The sequence below is a fragment of the Aotus nancymaae genome, unplaced genomic scaffold, assembly GCF_030222135.1.
Source record: "Aotus nancymaae isolate 86718 unplaced genomic scaffold, 86718_ANA_hifiasm-v0.15.2.pri h1tg000040l, whole genome shotgun sequence".
In the NCBI taxonomy this organism is placed as follows: Eukaryota; Metazoa; Chordata; class Mammalia; order Primates; family Aotidae; genus Aotus; species Aotus nancymaae.
The window spans coordinates 130,420,052-130,436,473 of record NW_026988454.1 but is presented as its reverse complement, the minus strand read 5'-3'; the positions used below and the strand labels follow the sequence as shown (position 1 = coordinate 130,436,473).

Below are 16,422 nucleotides of genomic sequence, written 5' to 3'. Positions count from 1 at the left end.
CTTTCTCATTTTTTTGAAAAAAATTCTCAACTAAACCCAGGGAAAAAAGAAATTTCTTTATTTAAAACTGCATTTTGTTTTTTTTCTGTGAAACTACACAAGTTTACAAGTGAGGAGAGAACTGCCCCCGGCCCATGCCTCCCGCCTCCCACCCATCACACTTCCAGCCTGTCCCCAGTCCTGCCCGGATCTTTAATGGGAGGGGTGCCCCACTCTTGACAGTCTTGTAAAATCCTGAGAATGTCTGAGGGGATCAGGTGGTAGGGTTCAGGGCTGAGGATGAGACAGTGTTGACTTTACTTTCCCCCACACCTGGCTTTCTGCAACCTCTTCCCTCTCCCTACCCCTTGATTTTGGTGTGACAAAAAGATACCTCATTTCTGGGGAAACTGAGGAAGATACATACACAATCACCCCAACCCATATTTAACATATTTGGCAATAACTCCCTTCCCATTCTTCCCCTTCCAATCTTCAAATAGTCGTTTTTTTAAAAATTAAAGACATGTCACTCACAGGGGAAGATTGCATCTTCAATTTCCTCAAAATTATTGAGTCCAGCCCTGCCCAAGGGTTGTGGGAAGAAGGGGGATGGGAGGCCAGCAGGCAAGTCCTTCGCTGCCTCCACACCAAATGTGGCAGAAACCTGCCTGTGTGAGTAAACGACACCTAAGTGATTTTAGGGGGCAAAGCTTGGTGCCCTGTAAAATTTACTTCCTGATGGACAGGGCTGGAGCCAGGGGGCCTCCTGACCAGTTCTGTTTGTCCCCCTTTCTCTTACCAGGACCCCTTTGGCTATCACCCCTAATATGGGAAAGCAAGATAGATAAAAAAAAAAAGACAAGAAATCAACATATTTATAAAAAAAAAAAACTACTTCCCCAAACTAAATTAAAAATTAAGAACCACCACCACCACCACCACCACCACCACCATCAACAACAAAAAACAACAGCAACAACAACAAAAAAACCAGATGGATCCCAGGGTTTCTTTTTCTTTCTTTAAAAAAAAAGTTCAACCCCAAAGCCCAGTCAACAATTCCCTAAAGTAGCAGAAACTCCCTCCGAGGTAGATATCTGAGTCAGACACTCTTGTCCACCGAGCGATTCTATTGGTTTAAGATGAGCTGCGTATGAGGTAAGTAAGCCGTCTGGAGGGGTGGGGGTGGGGATACACGGGGGCGTGGCCCATGTCCTCTGTCCAGAAGTCATGTCCCCATTTTTGGCATCTCTGGTTGGGCAGGGCTGGCGTCTCCACGGATTCCAGAGCATACAAGTGGGGTGGGGAAGGGAAAGTGGGGAAGCCCAGATAGAAACAGAATAGTTGCAAGTGGGAGTATGTGTGTGGCTGAGGTGTGGGGGAGGAAGAGAGAGAGGGAAAGAGGAGAAAAAGGGGTCTGAGAAATAGGTTTCTGGGTATGTGTGTGTTTCTGTGTAATAAAGGGGGAGAGGTAAAAGATGGAAAAAAGGGGGAGACAGACCCCACATTCCCCTTAGGGGTCCCATTCTTCCTGCCATGTAATTAGCACCCCCAGCACAGAGTCTAGTTAGGGAGGGGATGACCCCATTGGCCCTCCTCTGTCTTGTGCTTGTTCTGTATTTGGGGTTTGTCCTCTGGATGCCTGCGTCCTCTTCAAGAGTCGCCTTGTGAGAGCCCCCACCCCTGTGACCCTGAGGGGCAAGATCAGTTGGAAGTGTCAGAGTGAACACTCCCTGGTCCCTCTGTTGCAGATGTCACTGAAGAGGGGGTCACAGCCTCCTGCCAGCTGCCATTTGCCTGGAAGAAGGGAGAGACAGAGTATAGAAAACAGACAAGGCCTTGGGGAACCCTGTGTGGGCATACTACCAGGGAAAATGCCCCTGTCCTGCGAGAACTGGACAGAGAGGGGCTTCAGGATCCACTCACCCTCATTTCCCGAGGACTGTACATCTGGCCTCCCCCGAGGTTATCCCCATAGCCCCCGGGCCCCATCGAGTGTCGGAGTGATTCCACCTGCAGGGAGCAGAGAAAGGTATGACAGTGAAGAGACGCCTCAGAGGACAGAGGTCTTGTATCCAAAAGTAGGGAAATGGAACTGGGGAAAGCCCTATTCAAGAGGAGATGGGCGTCTGACCTGGGAAGCAGAATAGGAATCTCCGTTGAGCCCAGGCATCCCCAGAAACATGTCTCCAGATCCTGAGAGATTGAAAGAGCCGCCAGAGCCTTGGGGGAACAAAGAGGGAAGAGTGTAATAGAGCCGGTGATGGTAGAAAGGGGATGACCCACAACTCTCAGTTAGCAGAAAGCCCTCATACTAGCTCTGTGGGGACATGCTACTATACTCCAATTATCCACAAAGCAACATTCCAACACGCAGAAAGAGCAGGCTGTTCCTTGGCCTCCCTTGGCCACCCGTGGGAAGAAAAGTAGAACTAACTTCACAGAGTGGCCTCTGCCCCCTGACATCTCCAGCCTGTCTCAGCTTGGTCCCTCTCACCAGAAAGGCCCCCTTTCTGCTATCATCTTGCCTAGACAGGAAGTGGGAACAAACACAGGAAATGTGCACAACAGTCAGCCAGGGTAACAGTGGGATCCACCTGCAGAGGAAGGGGGTGTCGGGGAGCTGGTACGGCTGTGGCCCCCCTGAGTAACTGACACGGCGGTCTTGACAGCGTAGATGTTTGCTTCCTCTTGGAACTTTCCGATGTTTTTCTTATATCGAATCCTCTTGTTGCCAAACCAGTTGGAGACCTGTGGGGCAGAAAGGAGGGTCAGGTAGAAACCTTTGCCTCTGAAGTCCTTCACTCAGTAAGATGTGAGTGACAGCGTTTTTTTTTTCTTCCTGGTCTCACTATGTTGTTGCCCAGGCTGGTCTCCAACTCAAGTAATCCTCCCACTTCAGCCTCCCTACTAGCTGCGATTACAGAACACACCACTACACCTGGCTGAGATGAGTGCATTTTGCCTGAAAACTGCTCCCCAAGCCCCCATAATACCTGAGAGACAGTGATGCCACACTTCTTGGCAAGCTCCTCCTTGGCCTCCTCACTGGGATATGGGTTACTCAGGTGTGAGTAGAAATACTCATTTAGGACCTCAGTGGCCTGTTTGCTAAAGTTACGGCGCTTTCGTCTACAGAGGAGGGAGAAGAGCTGTGAGGAGGATGTTGGCGTCCTGGCAGTGCTGCTGCATGGCACGACCCCAGAGTCACCATTGTCATGGAGTACCATGTTGTGCAACATGGCAGCTCAGGGGCTTGGAGAGGAATGGGAAGGAGCCCAGTGTTGGGGGCCAGCCTGGGTCCCTGCGCTCACCTGGCATCCAGGAAACGGGAACGCAGGATCATGACGGCCTCGCAGGTGCTCTGCTTGAGCTGCATCTGGATGGCGCTGAACTTTCGATGGATGATGCTCACCATGCGTTCCATCTCTTTAGGGGCCACGGGCCTGGTGCGGCTCTGCTCCCTCAGCAGGTTCATGACATGGGTCGTGAACTCATTACATGCCTGTAGTGGGGGCCCGTGGGCTGGTGAGGAGGTGCCCCTTGGGCATGGGATTCCTCTGCAAGAGCCCTTCCCTCCACCCACCCTAGCCTGCTCTCCTCACCTGCTCATACTTCTCCAGCTCCGAGTGGTATATGTGACGGATCTGGGCAAGTTTGCTGCGATAGTCCGAGTGTTCGATGGAGTTGTCAGGGGACACGCCACCCCCAGAGGCTGCAGCGGCTGCAGCTGCTGCTGCTGAGCCACCCCCTTTCTCGGGCCCAGCCACACCCTCTGCCAGAAGCATGTTGTCCAAGCGCATCAGCTGTGGGTCCACTGGCTCCTCCTCCTGGGAGCTTCGAATGCTGAGGCCTAGCATGCAGGCAGTGGACTTAGGGACCCAGGGACCCCACACCCAGTGCTTAGTCCTCCTGGTGCCTCCTGGAGAGCCAAGTTCCCAGGCTTTGGCTCCTTCCCAGTCCCCCTGACTCCTCACTTTCCTCAGGGCCCCAAGTTGTCACACTCTAGCCCTATAGCGAACAGGGTTCTGTCCCCAGAGTTAAGCAATCGGGGGGGGGGGGAACCACATACCGGTTTTCTCCTTGATTTCACACAGGACGCTAAAGAGAGCAGGCTTCATTCGGTGGCAGTTTAGGGCGTGTTTCCTTGGGAGGAGTGGGAGTGAGGAAAGAGAAAAGTTGAGGAGCCAGAGAAACAGAGCAGGGGGCCTGAGAACAAGCAGGGAGGAGGGTCAATCTGTGGAGGAAGCGGATTGGGGGTGGAATGGCTTTGGGGAGGGGAGTTCATGGGAAAAGATCAGCTCCCAGAGCGGGGGAAGCTGCTTGGCTTCAGGGAGGCACAGGCAAAATGCAGCAGCAGGCAAAAGGTACCGCTGGTAGGCTGGGGGCTTTGGGAAACGGTTAGAAACGTATGCAGAGAAATGTGGGAGTGAATGGGGAAAGGAAGGTGACCTGGTAGTTTCAGAGGTAGAGAGACAGAGGCTGGGGTTGAGAAGAGTCAGAGTTTGAGGTGGCAGAGTGGGGCTGGGGCTGCCGGAACTGACTGGGGAGATCCTGTGTGTGAAGGGGTCCTGGGGCTGAGCAGGTGGGGGGCTTTGATGCACCTAGTGTCTGGCTGAGCCGTAGAGAGGAGCTTTAGGGGCCCTGGAGAGGGGTGTGGAGGTCTCTACATCTGGAGAGAATGAGGGGGCTGGGTGGAGAGTTAGAGGAGAAGATAACATAGCCCAAGAACAGTTTCTTAGTCTGGGAGCCAGAGGGGGCTCCGGAGATGGGGCTGTTCCAGGGGAGTGTGGGGGTCAGCAAAAGGTTAGGAGGGGGAGCGGGGCCACTTGGGGTTCTCTCTGTGAAGGTTTCAGGGCCTGGGGGTGAAGGGAGGTTTGAGAGGGATCACTTTTCTAGGGGCTCCCAGGAGTAAAGAGAGAAGAGAGCTGTTGGATCCTGAAGAAGGCCCTGGAGTTGGGGGGCTCCCAGAAGATTCCGAGCATGTGAATGGGGTTTGCTGGGTCCGTGTGGGGTCCCGGGGTGGGGGCACTCACTTGGCCTGGGCCTCGTCCAGGCTCTGGTCGGTGATGGTCATTATCTGCTGCAGAATGTCCCCGATGTCTTGCTTCCCTCGGCCTCCCGGGACCCCCCCGCTACCCCCACCGGGGTCTCCGCCACCGGGAGGCTCGCCAGGGCCCCCAGGCTCCCCACCCACCAATCCCAGGCCCCCCCGGCCCCCGCCTGGAGGGGGTGGCCCCAGTAGCCTCTCGTCCATAGCTGGGGGGGGGCCTTGAGGCCCCCTCCCTGCTCTGTCCCAACCCCCGCCTGGTTACTCCCCCCCAAACTCGCTGGGGCCGCTGCTCCCTCCGCCCCAACCCCCGCCCGTCTGCCCCCCGGCTCCCGGCTCCCCCGGGGGTTCACCCCGGCACTGAAGGGAGACCTGGGGTACCGGCTGGGCCCCCCACAGGAGACCCCGGCCCCCGGCGGCGGAGAAAATGGAGCCGGAGAGAGAGAGGAGGCCCAAGCGGGGGTGTGTGTGAGCGAGAGGGAGGAGGGAGGAGGGAGAAGGGGGGGGAGCGAGGGAGGGAGGCTGGGGGAGGGGAGCCGGGGAGGAAGAGGAGGGGAGAAGAGAGGAGGAACAGGGAGGAGCTGGGGGCGGAGAGAGAGACACAGAAACAGAGGAACTGAGATCAAGTGGAGGAGGGGAGAGGGAAGAGGGGACGAGGGGAGGAGACAGGCCATGTGAAAAATATGGGAAGGCTCCCTGGCTGGACTTCGCGGCCTGGGAGTGGGGGCGTGGTGGCGGCTAGGGTGGGGTCTGCCACCTGGGTTCTGAATCAGGGATCTAGGTGATGTGGACTCAGATCGCTGGAATGCCTGGGTTCACAGACAGCTCAGTTCAGATTTCTTGTTCTAACGATTCCCCTCCCTGTTCTACTTAATTAAAACCAGGAGAGGGGGGCTGGGGGAGATAATTAGGGAGGTCTCCAGCCGCTGCTTAATGAGCCAGTAATTAACCAGCCAGGGAGGGGAGCTGGCCTCTGGCCAGACTGGGGAGAGAGGCGGCCTCTGGCCTCACCTTTCTACCCTTCACCCCGCCCGGGCCCCCCAGACACCAGTCTTCAGTCCAGAGGGGAATTAAATTTATTCACGCAATCAAAACATTAGACAGACTCAGAGCAGCAGTGGGAGGGAGGGTGGGCAGGGCTAAAGGTCCATTCACAGCCTGTAAACCCCTCAGTCTCAGGGATGGGGGCTGCTGGTGGTGGGACTGGGAGAATAGTCTTAATAGGCTTCATCGCTCAGGTGCCCATTTACCTTCCATTCTTACTAGTGGGGGAGGGTGAAGCTGTCTCTCAGGTTATAACCTCTCAGGTGGAGGCCTGAGCCCTCAGACCCTGCCTAGTAGCTTGACGAATAGGAGGTGTCCCCACAAGTCAGGGAAGACTCCCAGCCACTCCTTGAGATGGGTGCCTGGGATCCCCCTTCCTGCCTCAAGCTCCCAAGGACTTGGGGAGGGAGTTAAATCACCATTCCACCTTGCCTGTTCTAGAGTTTGAGGACTTTCACCCAGTCCAGTTCCCAGGGAAGGTAATGTGGGCGATGAATATTGAGATTTGTGCTGGGTCTTTCAGTCTCTGGCACCCCTGCCACGTAAGAGTTGAGGGCATGCAATGGTCTGCCCAGCTTTGAGCCCAGGGGTGAGGAAGGGCTGGCTGGGACTCAAGTCTCAGCAGGTGTGTGTCGGGAGCTGGGACCTTTGCTCCTCCATTCGACCCCCACCCTGAACTCTCAGCAGCAACTCCAGGAGCTCCTGCCCCCCTGGGGGGAGGGGAGGCTCTGACCGCTGGGCTTCCATCCGCTGGCACTGGAGGAGTGGAGGGAGAAGGGAGAGCTTTGGTGAGGGTCTGAGGGGAGGAGACCCTTGGGAACCCGGGTTGGTATAGGGAGGCATATAGGAAATTTCCTGTGAAGGTGATTCGGCAGGTGCCTAGGGAGAAACAGGAGTAGAGCTCAAAAGACAACAGGGGCCAAGAGACCAGGAGGCCTGGGTTTGCCTCCTGGGGGGATGTCTTACCTGGTGACTGAGGATGGTGCTGTAGAGCTGTTCTCTGTCCTCAAGAGGACGGGGTGGGGCAGGGGCTAGGACTGGGGGGTTTTGGGGGACGTGGAAGGTGGCCCTCTGCTCCTCTAGGCGGCGGGACTGAACTTCAGCTACTAGGTCCAGAAGGAGCTCAGTCTGCAGGGAGAGCAGGGAGGCCGAGCGGGGTCCCAGGGCTGGGGAGAGGCGGGTGGAGGGCTCAGAGACCCAGAGAGGTTGGCAGACAGGAGCCGTGGGGGAGTGTGGATAGGGTGACATGATTAGGGACTTTGGATCAGAGGAGGGGGGTGCAATAGGGAATCCCAGGGGGAGACCGGAGGAGGTGGGGAGAGGGCCCACAACGGAGTGGACCTTGGTAATGGAGTCAGGATGTGGGCACCAGGGTCGGGGCTCTCTCTGGGTAGGTGGGGGTACCTGTGTTATGGGTCCGTGGAGGAGGAGGGGATGGAGGAGCAGATCGCCAAGGCCGAGTGGTGGAATTTGGAGGGGGCCAGCCTTGCTCATCCTGAGGGGGATCCTGATGCCAAAATATGTCCATTCCAGTCAAGCAGTGGTGGTTGAAGCAGGTGGAGTGGACAGGGGGCTAGGCCAGTGGCCCGTTTCCTTTCTGTGTGTCTCTGTTCCTGCCTCAGTTTGCCCAAGGCTTTCAAGGCCCCTACATCTCTGCCCCAGGTCCTCTCACCTCCCTTCTTTCCCAGTGTCAGCCTTCCCCACCCTGTGCCCAGCTCACCTGCTCACCATCCTCTTCTTCCTGTGGTCTCTCAGCCTCCATTCCCTGGAGGGGAGAAACTGGTGGGGGAGGGGTGGCTGGGATTTGGGAGGAGGGCTGGAACCTTGAGTTCCTGAGGGGAGTGGGGGCTGGAAGGGGTGGGGGTGAGCTGGGGGCTGGATGCCTGGGTACTGAGCAGGAAGCTGGGTTCCTGGTCAGCCCCCCTACGGGCCCCGCCCATCCCTGTCAACTTCCTCCATTCTCTTTTCCCACCCAAACAGCTTGTTCAGTCTCTCTCACCCCAGGGGAGCACAGAGACTGGGAAAAACTCGTCCAGCTGCAGGAGTGGAGGGGGCTTATGATGGGGAAGACTCCTGGCTATCTCATCTCCAGAGCCTCAGTAGCCCCCTAATCCCTGGCTCTGCTCCCTCCACCCTACCTCCTCTTCTGCTCTTTCTGTCAACACAGGAACTAGCTACACAGGAAGTGGTTTCACTCCTCAGAATCCCCCTCCCCCCAACCAGGTCCCTTCCCTCCCTAAGATAGACCCTGATGTCGGATTTGGCCCTCCTGACCTTTTCTCTTACTTACTGGGACTGGGAGGGGCATGGTTGCAGTGGGAAGTAGAGGATTCAGACCCAGGGATGTGGAGGTCTCAAATATATACATATAACCCGAGCACTGGGTCCAACACATAGTAAGTATCCAATACATATGTATTGAGTAATCATCCCTGACCTTTAGTTGTTTGCAGTCTATTCAGGAGATGGCTGGGCGCAGTGGTTCACGCCTATAATCCTAGTACTTTGGGAGGCTGAGACGGGCGGGTGGGTGGGCGGGCGGATTGCCCGAGTTCAGGAGTTTGAGACCAGCTTGGCCAACACAGTGAAACTCTGTTTGTACTAAAATACAAAAATTAGCTGGGCGTGGCAGCCTGTGCCTGTAATCCCAGCTACTGGGGAGGTTGAGGCAGGAGAATTGCTTGAACCTGGGAGGCAGAGGTTACAGTGGCGAGATTGAGCCACTGCACTCTAGCCTGTGTGACAGAGCGAGACTCCGTATCAAAAAAAAAAAAAACAACAGTCTATTCAGGAGACAAGATGTGCACCAAATGTGAGAGTACAGGGCAGGGTTCATTTTGGAAACTTAAGAGTTTAGTGCAGACAAGGGACAGGGGAAGGCTTTATTTTGGTCACAGATAAGAGCTATAGATATGGAAAAACCAGAGGTTGAGGTGGGAAGATTGCTTGAGCCTAGGAGGTTGTGGCTGCAGTAAGCCGTTTGTGTCACTGCACTATAGCCTGGGCAACAGACAAGACCCTGTTTCAGAAAAAGAAATAAATGAAATGGAAAAGGGAGAGGACCACCTTTCTGGCTTGGTCATTGATCAATGCTAGTCAGACTGGTTGGCATCAAGGAGGGAGCAGGACAGACAACCATTTGGTATCTCTAAATGGAAACTTGTCATGTTAGGAAGTTTATAGCTGACTGATTTAGAACATGAAATGTGATGAAGAGATATTGGCTGGGTGTGGTGGCTCACGCCTGTAATCCTAGCACTTTTGGAGGCCTAGGTGGGTGGATCACCTGAGGTCAGGAGTTCAAAACCAACCTGGCCATCATGGTGAAACCCCATCTTAAAAAAAAAAAAAAAAAAGAGAGATCCTGCCACTTACTCCCTTGCAATCTTGGGCAGATCTCTGTACCTCAATTTCTGCAAGAGTGAAATAGGGTTTTAATAGCACCTACTTCATAGAGTTGATGTATTAAATATAATAAAGAATTGACGCATAGTATTTGTTTTTTGGTTTTGTTTTTTTGAGACGGGGTCTCGCTCTGTAGCCCAGTCTGGAGTGCAGTGGCATGATCTCGGCTCACCGCAGCCTCCGCTTTCTGGGTTCTGGTTCAAGCAATTCTCCTGCCTCAGCCTCCCGAGTAGCTGGGATTACAGGCGTGCATCACCATGCCCAGCTAATTTTTGCATTTTTAGTAGAGACTCGGTTTCACCATGTTGGCCAGGCTGGTCTTGAACTCCTGACATCGTGATCTGCCCGCCTTGACCTCCCAAAGTGCTGGGACTACAGGCATGAGCCACTGCGCCCGGCCGATGCATAGTGAATACTCTATAAATTGTAGATATTATTGCCTTTCAAAATGCCTCATGACTCCATGTTTCAAACCTAGCAACATATTGCTGCAAGGTGGATGAAGTTTCTTTTTTCTTTTTTTTTGAGACTGAGTCTTGCACTGTGACCCATCCTGTAGTGCAGTAGTGTGATCTTGGCTCACTGCAATCTCCACCTCCTGGGTTCAAGCAGTTCTCCTGCCTCAGCCTCCCAAGTAGCTGGGACTACAGGCGTGTGCCACCATGCCCAGCTAATTTTTTTGTATTTTTAGTAGAGATGGGTTTCCATGTTGGCCAGGATGGTCTCCATCTCCTGATCTCGTGATCCGCCCGCTTCAGCCTCCCAAAGTGCTGAGATTCCAGGTGTGAGCCACCACACCAGGCAAACAAAGTTTTTTTAAGACACACTCTTGAGGCCTTAGGAATCTCCTAAGTGGCCATAACTAAAAGCCCTAGGATGAGGAAGAAAGTGTTCATCATCTAGTGCAGCAGTCTGCTACTTTTTTGGCACCAGGGAAGAGTTTTGTGGTAGACAATTATTCCATGGTCTGTGGGGATGGGGGGGCTGGTTTCAGATGGAACTGTTTCACCTCAGATCATTAGGCATTAGATTCTCCTAAGAAATGAGAATGATGGATCCCTCGTATGTGCAGTTCACAATAGGGTTCGAGCTCCTATGAGAATCTACTGCTTATGCTGATCTGACAGGAGGTGGCGCTCAGGCGGTAATGCTCGCTCACCTGCTGTGTGGCCAAGTTCCCAAGAGGCCATGGACCAGTACCAGTCTGCGGCTCAGGGGTTGGGGACCCGCGGCCTAGCATGTGTGTAAGTTCTCTAGACTCTTGCTTTCAGGTAGTACCCTAAATTTTCATAGGGCCCCTAAATATTCTTGCTTTTAAACTATACTTACAGCCTTCATCCAATCCAAATGTTGAGCCTAAAGCACAAAAATGCTGACACTATGCAGTCACTCCCATCTTTTTTCCCATTCTTCTCCCCAACTCCTCCAAAAAAAGGTAACACTTCAAATTGGCTTTATTACGGATGACAGATTTAGGGTTCTTAAATAGCGATTGCAGTGGCTAGAAGCGCTTCATCCCTGCAGTGGAGTTTCTTTGTTGTGAAGGGGGGGAATGCAAGGAGTCATAAGCTGGGCTGGCCCTTGGCCACTTTTCAGCATCTACAGTGCCTGGCACATAGTAGATGCCCAATAAATATAAGCCATTTGTGGGCAGTGGGGACAATGGATGATAGAGGCTCCCTTTGGAAACCATATGTAGGAAAGAACATCTTACATCTTATCTGCCTCCAGTTTTTGGTTCCAGTTTAGGGTTATTTCCCCTCCACTCTGCCCTCCTGTGGCCTCTCTTATTTTCTGGAGGAGGACTGGGCCTGCCTTATCCTAGCATATTAAAGCTTCTTTCCAGAGCTGCAGCTTCATGTGGAAAATGCCTGCTCTGGTGGAGGAATAAATTCATTTAAGGAGAGAAACTAAACTCATAACCCTTCATTTTTTGGGGCTCCATCTTAAAACCAGGAGGGCCTTCCAGACTGCCTTTTAATGGGTAACAATTTTTGGAATTCTTCCCTACCATGTATCCTTCTATTTTTTACCCTCTCCTCCTGGGTTTATGGGCATTTCCTGGTGGGCTGGGGGACCGCAGTCAACTTGAGGGGATCCCCGCTCCGGGGACGGAGTGAGGCAAGGAGGCGGGATCGGAATGTTGGAGGCGGAACCGCAAGGTCTCAGGGCCACCCAATCACAGGGCCAGTCATCCGCTGAGACCCTGCCTCCGCGCCCGGCAGCCACTCCGAGTCTTCCTCGTATTATCGCTGGGTTGGGCCGAGGCCTGCGCATGCCTGCAGAAAACCTACGGCCGCGAGGGGGCGGGCCTCCTCCTGCTCCTCCTCCCGAAAGGCTCCGGCATTGAGAATAGGCCCCGCCCCCCCGCGCAGCTAAGTCCACGGACCAAGTTCGAGCCTGCAGACAAGCTCCGCCCCGACGCTGGCCCGCTCCCGCAGACAGCGTCCGGCAGCGCGGCAGAGCCCCGCCCCCATGCGGGGGCACGCTTCCTGACGCCGTTCGTGCGCGCGGGGAGGGCCCGGCCTCGCGGGCCGGCGTGGCTTTGTGACGCGCCTCTAGTGGCCCCGCCCCTTCCAGCAGCGTCAGCAGATCCCAGTGGTTACGTTGGCGAGCGACGTCCGCGGGCGCTAACCCAGCCTGGTCCCGCAGCTCTCGGGCTGCCCCCAGCCCCAGCAGGAGCTGGGCTACTTCCACCGCTCCTTCGCGTGCCGCCAGGAATAGCGGCGTCTGCTCCTGCACAGGAGAAAAGAGCCAGGGGCGAGATCAGGGAAGGCCGGGCCCAGAGGACTGGGCCTTTCTGTCTTCACCTACGGGACCACTGGCCCCTTTCCCTTCAGGCTTTGTGTGGTTACTGCACTTTGCATCTCTTCTGCTCCCGACCGTTTTGTGGGAAGCCCGCTGTCCCATCTAACCCTGCTGTCCTGGGCGTCTTTATCGGCTCCGGCCTGGAGAAGCGAGCGGGCGGCTCGGGCGTTGTTCACGGCAGCAGCCCAGTGCAGCGCAGTTTTCCCTAGGGGACGACGTGGGAGGTTGTTACCGCGGTTGGGGGCCAGACGCCACGGTTCCGGTTTCCCACGGGTTCTGGCCTTGGGGGAAGGGCTCTTTGGGCCGGCTGGTCCCTCAAAGGGGGGAAGCGTTGCCTTGGGGACCGTCGGCCTGCAGGAAGTGGTGCCTTGGTGACGTCACCAGCGCGCGGGCGGGACAATGGGGCATTGTTCTGGGGTCGGTGAGACCGGGAGACTGACTCCCCCCCACGAGATTCCGCCCCCTTCTCACAGACACTCTCTTCCATGCCAGTTCCCTAGTAAGCTGGAGCAGAGGGCGAGTGTGTCGTTGAGGGTGGGAGATGGGGGGGAAACTCGCGGCCCGTACTAACACCGCTTCGCAGATTGAACACCATAACAGCAGGATGAGAGGGAATGCCCCTCCGCTGCACCTATATTTTGCACGCCATCTCACACCCTATCTGTTCAACTTCTCTATAGCACAACATCACCCCTTCCTCTACATACCCCATTTATCTCTGGCCCCTACGTCTGCTTGGGCTGCAATGAGTTCTTCAACTAGGTCTTCCACCGCCAGTCTGGCAGCCAGCATCAAGGGTGTGGTCCCGTCCTCTGTGCGAGCGTCCACTGCAGTTTGTCTGCTGCGGAGCAGAAGCTGGGGAGACAGAGGGCCAGTGACCCCTGGGGTGCCCTGGACTGCCAACTCAAGTTCCTTTCAACCCCACTCGCAATCCATATTCAGCCGTTCTCCGCTGTTTTCCTTTTAGGTTCCCAATCACACCAATTTCTTCTTTGTCAAACCCTAGGGGATGCTTCTGCCCAGCTTGACTTGTAGGCTCGTCCCATTCCCTGTAGCGACCTTAGTGTGTGCTAACCTGGCAGACCTCCCGAGCATCAGCAGCCACAGCAGCATGAAGGGGTGTGCGCCCTGCCCGGTCTGGCTGGTTGGGATTGGCTCCAGCCTCAAGGAGGCGGCGGGCAGCGGTTGGCCGGGAGAATCGGGCAGCCAGGTGCAGGGGGGTCTCCCCAGTGCCCACTGTGTGAGCCTGGGGACAGGCCCCTCCATCCAGCAGAGGTTCCCAGGGCTCAGGACATCCCAACCATGCCCCTTGGAAGGTCCTGGACTCTACTTCGCCACAGCAAACTGCTGACATCAGGAGTGTCACCCCATCTGTGGGCAAGACGTGAGTAATGGGTCAATCTAAAGGTCCCAACAAGGGGGAGGGGACATCATGGAAGCTCAGAGAGAATCAAAACCTGAGGTGCCAGGAAGCTAAGTTCTAGCTCTTTGTGAGGCTTTAATCAAGTGATTTTTCTACTTTTCTCTGATTTCAGTTTCTTCCTCTGTAAAAGGAACCTGCAGCTTAATGATCTGACATTCCAGGGCAGTGGTTTTCTTAAACGAGTCTGGATCGGATTCACCGGAAGGGCTTATTGAAACAGATTAACATCTTGAATTCCTGAGTCAGTAGCTCTATAGTGGACCCCAATAATTTGCATTTCTAACAAATTCCCAGGTGATGCTGATTCTGCTGTCTGAGGACCACACTTTGAGAATCACTGTTCTAAAGCACTCAGTCTAAAATTAGTTCCTCTAGTTCTGATATTAAAGGACTCTGATTTTAAGAGGGTCAAAGGCCTTTTTTTTTTTTTTGTCTTGGTCTAGGTCGACTCACATACCAGGTCCACGGGTGTCCAGGTCAGGGGCTTCCATCTCCGATTCCTGGGGAGGAGTTAGCATGGCTGCCTGAGGGAGCTCCCCACAGCCACCACTCAGAGGCCAGAGCTGGCACTTGGAGGATGGGCCTGTTTCTTCAGCCTTGGGGTAAGAGCAAGGATCAGTGAAGGTTCATTTGCCCTTTCATCCCTTCCATCACCTTCAGACGATTCTTGCCCCAGCCCTTTCACCTGGCCCACCTCCTCTCCCTCCTCAGGGCCTGAGCACATCACAACTCCATCCTCGTCAACTTCTGCCTCTGGCTTCAGCGCCCTGGAAGGGAATGGATGGGTAGAAGTTACATGGAATTATGACCATCAGGGTCTCCAAGATTTCCAGCAGGCTTCCCACCCCTCTCTCCTTCCCCTATTTTTGACTTCCGCAGTAGTATTTCTTAGCTCTTCTGATTGTAAATCTCGCCATAGGAGAGACTCCCCTTCCTGAACCTGTTTCTCCTCATTCTCACTTGAGACCAATGCTGTCCTCGCCCAGTGGGGGCCGGCGTCGGTGGGGAGCTGACTGAGTCCGAGGCCGTCGAGTGAAACCCGGGGGCAGCCAGAGAGCTCCATGCTCTCGGCGTCGACGCCGGATGAGCTGGAGGACGAGAAGAGCCCCTAGGGCCAGGAGAAGCACCCCAGCCACTGGGGAGCACAGCACAGGCCAGGGAAGCTGGTTGGCAGGGGTCGCTGGTGGAAGAGACAGAGTCACAAAGAGAGGCCACTCCTGGTGAGACTGATTACTATTGGGAGACCTTTTAACAAGCCTTGGTTTCCTTATCTGCAAAATGGGGATGATAATATAGGTTGAGGCTGGGCATGGTGGCTCATGCCTATAATCCCAGCACTTTGGGAGGCTGAGGTAGGTGGATCATATGAGGCCAGGAGTTCGAGACCAGCCTGGCCAAAGTGGCGAAACCCTGTCTGGACTAAAAACACAACAAAAATTAGCAGGGTATGGTGGCATGCCCCTGTAATTCCAGCTACTTGGGAGTCTGAGGCATGAGAATCACTTAAATCCAGGAGGTGGAGGTTGCAGTGAGCCGAGATGGTGCCACTGTTCTCCAGCGTGGGTGACAGAGTGAGACTGTCTCAACAAACTAACACACAGAAAACCAGGTTGAATATCCATAATCCCAATCCCAAATTATTATTATTATTATTATTTAAAGATGGGGTTTCACCATGATGGCCAGGCTGGTTTTGAACTCCTGACCTCAGGTGATCCACCCACCTCAGCCTCCCAAAGTGCTCGGATTACAGGCATGGGCCACCATGCCCGGCCCAATCCCAAATTTGAAATGTTTCAAAGTCTGAAACTTTTAGAGCACCAATATGACGCTCAAAGGAAATGCTCATTGTACATTTGGATGTTGTATTAAGGATGCTGATCTGGTAAATATAATGCAAATATTCCAAAATAAACAAGTCCAAAATCTGAAACACTTTTGTTCCCAAGCATTTCAGATAAGGGATACTCAACCAGTAGAATGTCCCTAATGGGGTTGTGGGGAGGATTAAATGAGGTAACAATGTAAAATGCTTGGAGTAAGGCACAGAGTAAGTACGATATAACAGTTATTATTCTTTCATGTAGTATGACTTATCCGATACAAAGACGAGTAGATATTCTCAGTCTGGTAGAGAAGATAAAGCAGCCTTTTGTTGGAGGGCTATAACAGAGGTTAGGATAATGTACATAGACTGTAGAATAAATGGGCCAGCGGGAGATTCAGTTAGAGAAAGTGAGGTTGGGGAAAGTAAGTCCCTACAAAGAACATTTTCTTTCTTTTTTTTTTTTTTTTAGAGACGGGGTCTCACTATGTTGCCCAAGCTGGAGTGCAGTGGCTATTCACAGGCGCGATCCCACTACTGATCGGCATGGGAGTTTTGACCTGCTCCGTTTCCGACCTGGGCCGGTTCAGCCCTCCTTAGGCAACCTGGTGGCTCCCCGCTCCCGGGAGGTCACCATATTGATGTCAAACTTAGTGCGGACACCCGATCAGCATAGCGTACTACAGCCCAGAACTCCTGGGCTCAAGCGATCCTCCAGCCTCAGCCTCCCAAGTAGCTGGGGCTACAGGCATGCGCCACTGCACCTGGCTACAAAGAACATTTTCAATTTCAGCTGTCCTGTTTCATTCAGCCTCCATTGCCTGTTGCTAGCATGAGAGCTGGCCTGGGAACAGACGTCAGAGAAAGTGGCAAGGGGTCACCTAC

At 54.2% G+C, this 16,422-nt stretch overlaps 3 protein-coding genes and 1 long non-coding RNA gene across 7 annotated transcripts in view; 1 reads left to right on the top strand and 3 right to left on the bottom strand.

Moving 5' to 3' along the window:
- Nucleotides 1-35: 35 nt before the first annotated feature.
- Nucleotides 36-6,010, bottom strand: PBX2 (PBX homeobox 2). The gene is made up of 9 exons (XM_012436748.3): nucleotides 5,019-6,010; nucleotides 4,055-4,128; nucleotides 3,588-3,835; nucleotides 3,297-3,487; nucleotides 2,979-3,114; nucleotides 2,580-2,733; nucleotides 2,117-2,205; nucleotides 1,909-1,995; nucleotides 36-1,779 (listed from the first exon to the last, which is right to left on the bottom strand). The coding sequence occupies exons 1-9, from the start codon at nucleotides 5,237-5,239 to the stop codon at nucleotides 1,687-1,689; spliced, it is 1,293 nt and encodes a 430-aa protein (XP_012292171.2). The 5' UTR covers nucleotides 5,240-6,010; the 3' UTR covers nucleotides 36-1,686.
- On the top strand, nucleotides 4,184-16,329 carry LOC110567482 (uncharacterized). 2 transcript variants are annotated; one of them, XR_010336748.1, is made up of 5 exons: nucleotides 4,184-4,349; nucleotides 4,882-4,985; nucleotides 14,156-14,314; nucleotides 14,632-14,932; nucleotides 16,010-16,329. It is a non-coding gene; the product is annotated as an uncharacterized LOC110567482 (long non-coding RNA). The 2 variants fall into 2 exon arrangements; XR_010336747.1 differs by lacking the exons at nucleotides 4,184-4,349; nucleotides 4,882-4,985 and having other exon boundaries at nucleotides 12,206-14,314.
- Nucleotides 6,091-8,256, bottom strand: GPSM3 (G protein signaling modulator 3). Of its 3 annotated transcripts, none has more exons than XM_021667098.2 (5): nucleotides 8,215-8,256; nucleotides 7,797-7,841; nucleotides 7,481-7,583; nucleotides 7,043-7,242; nucleotides 6,091-6,832 (listed from the first exon to the last, which is right to left on the bottom strand). In XM_021667098.2, exons 2-5 carry the CDS (start codon nucleotides 7,836-7,838, stop codon nucleotides 6,695-6,697), a joined length of 483 nt encoding a protein of 160 aa, XP_021522773.2. In that variant the 5' UTR covers nucleotides 7,839-7,841; nucleotides 8,215-8,256; the 3' UTR covers nucleotides 6,091-6,694. The 3 variants fall into 3 exon arrangements, with proteins under 3 accessions (XP_021522773.2, XP_021522772.2, XP_064217280.1); XM_021667097.2 differs by having other exon boundaries at nucleotides 7,797-7,855; nucleotides 8,215-8,249; XM_064361210.1 differs by having other exon boundaries at nucleotides 7,797-7,924; nucleotides 8,215-8,232.
- The window catches only part of NOTCH4 (notch receptor 4), a 29,009-nt gene continuing 22,746 nt past the window's right edge, over nucleotides 10,160-16,422 (bottom strand). The window contains exons 25-31 of the mRNA XM_064361211.1: nucleotides 14,673-14,892; nucleotides 14,398-14,479; nucleotides 14,170-14,308; nucleotides 13,365-13,660; nucleotides 12,997-13,144; nucleotides 12,397-12,494; nucleotides 10,160-12,217 (exon numbers count right to left, since the gene is read on the bottom strand). Coding sequence (XP_064217281.1) covers nucleotides 11,504-12,217; nucleotides 12,397-12,494; nucleotides 12,997-13,144; nucleotides 13,365-13,660; nucleotides 14,170-14,308; nucleotides 14,398-14,479; nucleotides 14,673-14,892 — 1,697 coding nt within the window. The 3' untranslated portion in view covers nucleotides 10,160-11,503. The remainder of the gene's footprint in view (nucleotides 12,218-12,396; nucleotides 12,495-12,996; nucleotides 13,145-13,364; nucleotides 13,661-14,169; nucleotides 14,309-14,397; nucleotides 14,480-14,672; nucleotides 14,893-16,422) is intronic.

What these genes read in the sequence shown, in the direction of transcription:
- GPSM3 (XM_021667098.2), bottom strand. Translation starts at nt 7,838, where the DNA reads ATGGAGGCTGAGAGACCACAGGAAGAAGAGGATGGTGAGCAG. An exon ending in AAGAAGAGGATGGTGAGCAG is followed by an intron (nt 7,584 to 7,796) that starts GTGAGCTGGGCA and finishes TTTTGGCATCAG; the next exon opens with GATCCCCCTCAGGATGAGCA. An exon ending in GCACCATCCTCAGTCACCAG is followed by an intron (nt 6,833 to 7,042) that starts GTAAGACATCCC and finishes CCACTCCTCCAG; the next exon opens with TGCCAGCGGATGGAAGCCCA.
- PBX2 (XM_012436748.3), bottom strand. Translation starts at nt 5,239, where the DNA reads ATGGACGAGAGGCTACTGGGGCCACCCCCTCCAGGCGGGGGCCGGGGG. An exon ending in CTGGACGAGGCCCAGGCCAA is followed by an intron (nt 4,129 to 5,018) that starts GTGAGTGCCCCC and finishes ACTCCTCCCAAG; the next exon opens with GAAACACGCCCTAAACTGCC. An exon ending in ATTCCTATTCTGCTTCCCAG is followed by an intron (nt 1,996 to 2,116) that starts GTCAGACGCCCA and finishes TGCTCCCTGCAG; the next exon opens with GTGGAATCACTCCGACACTC.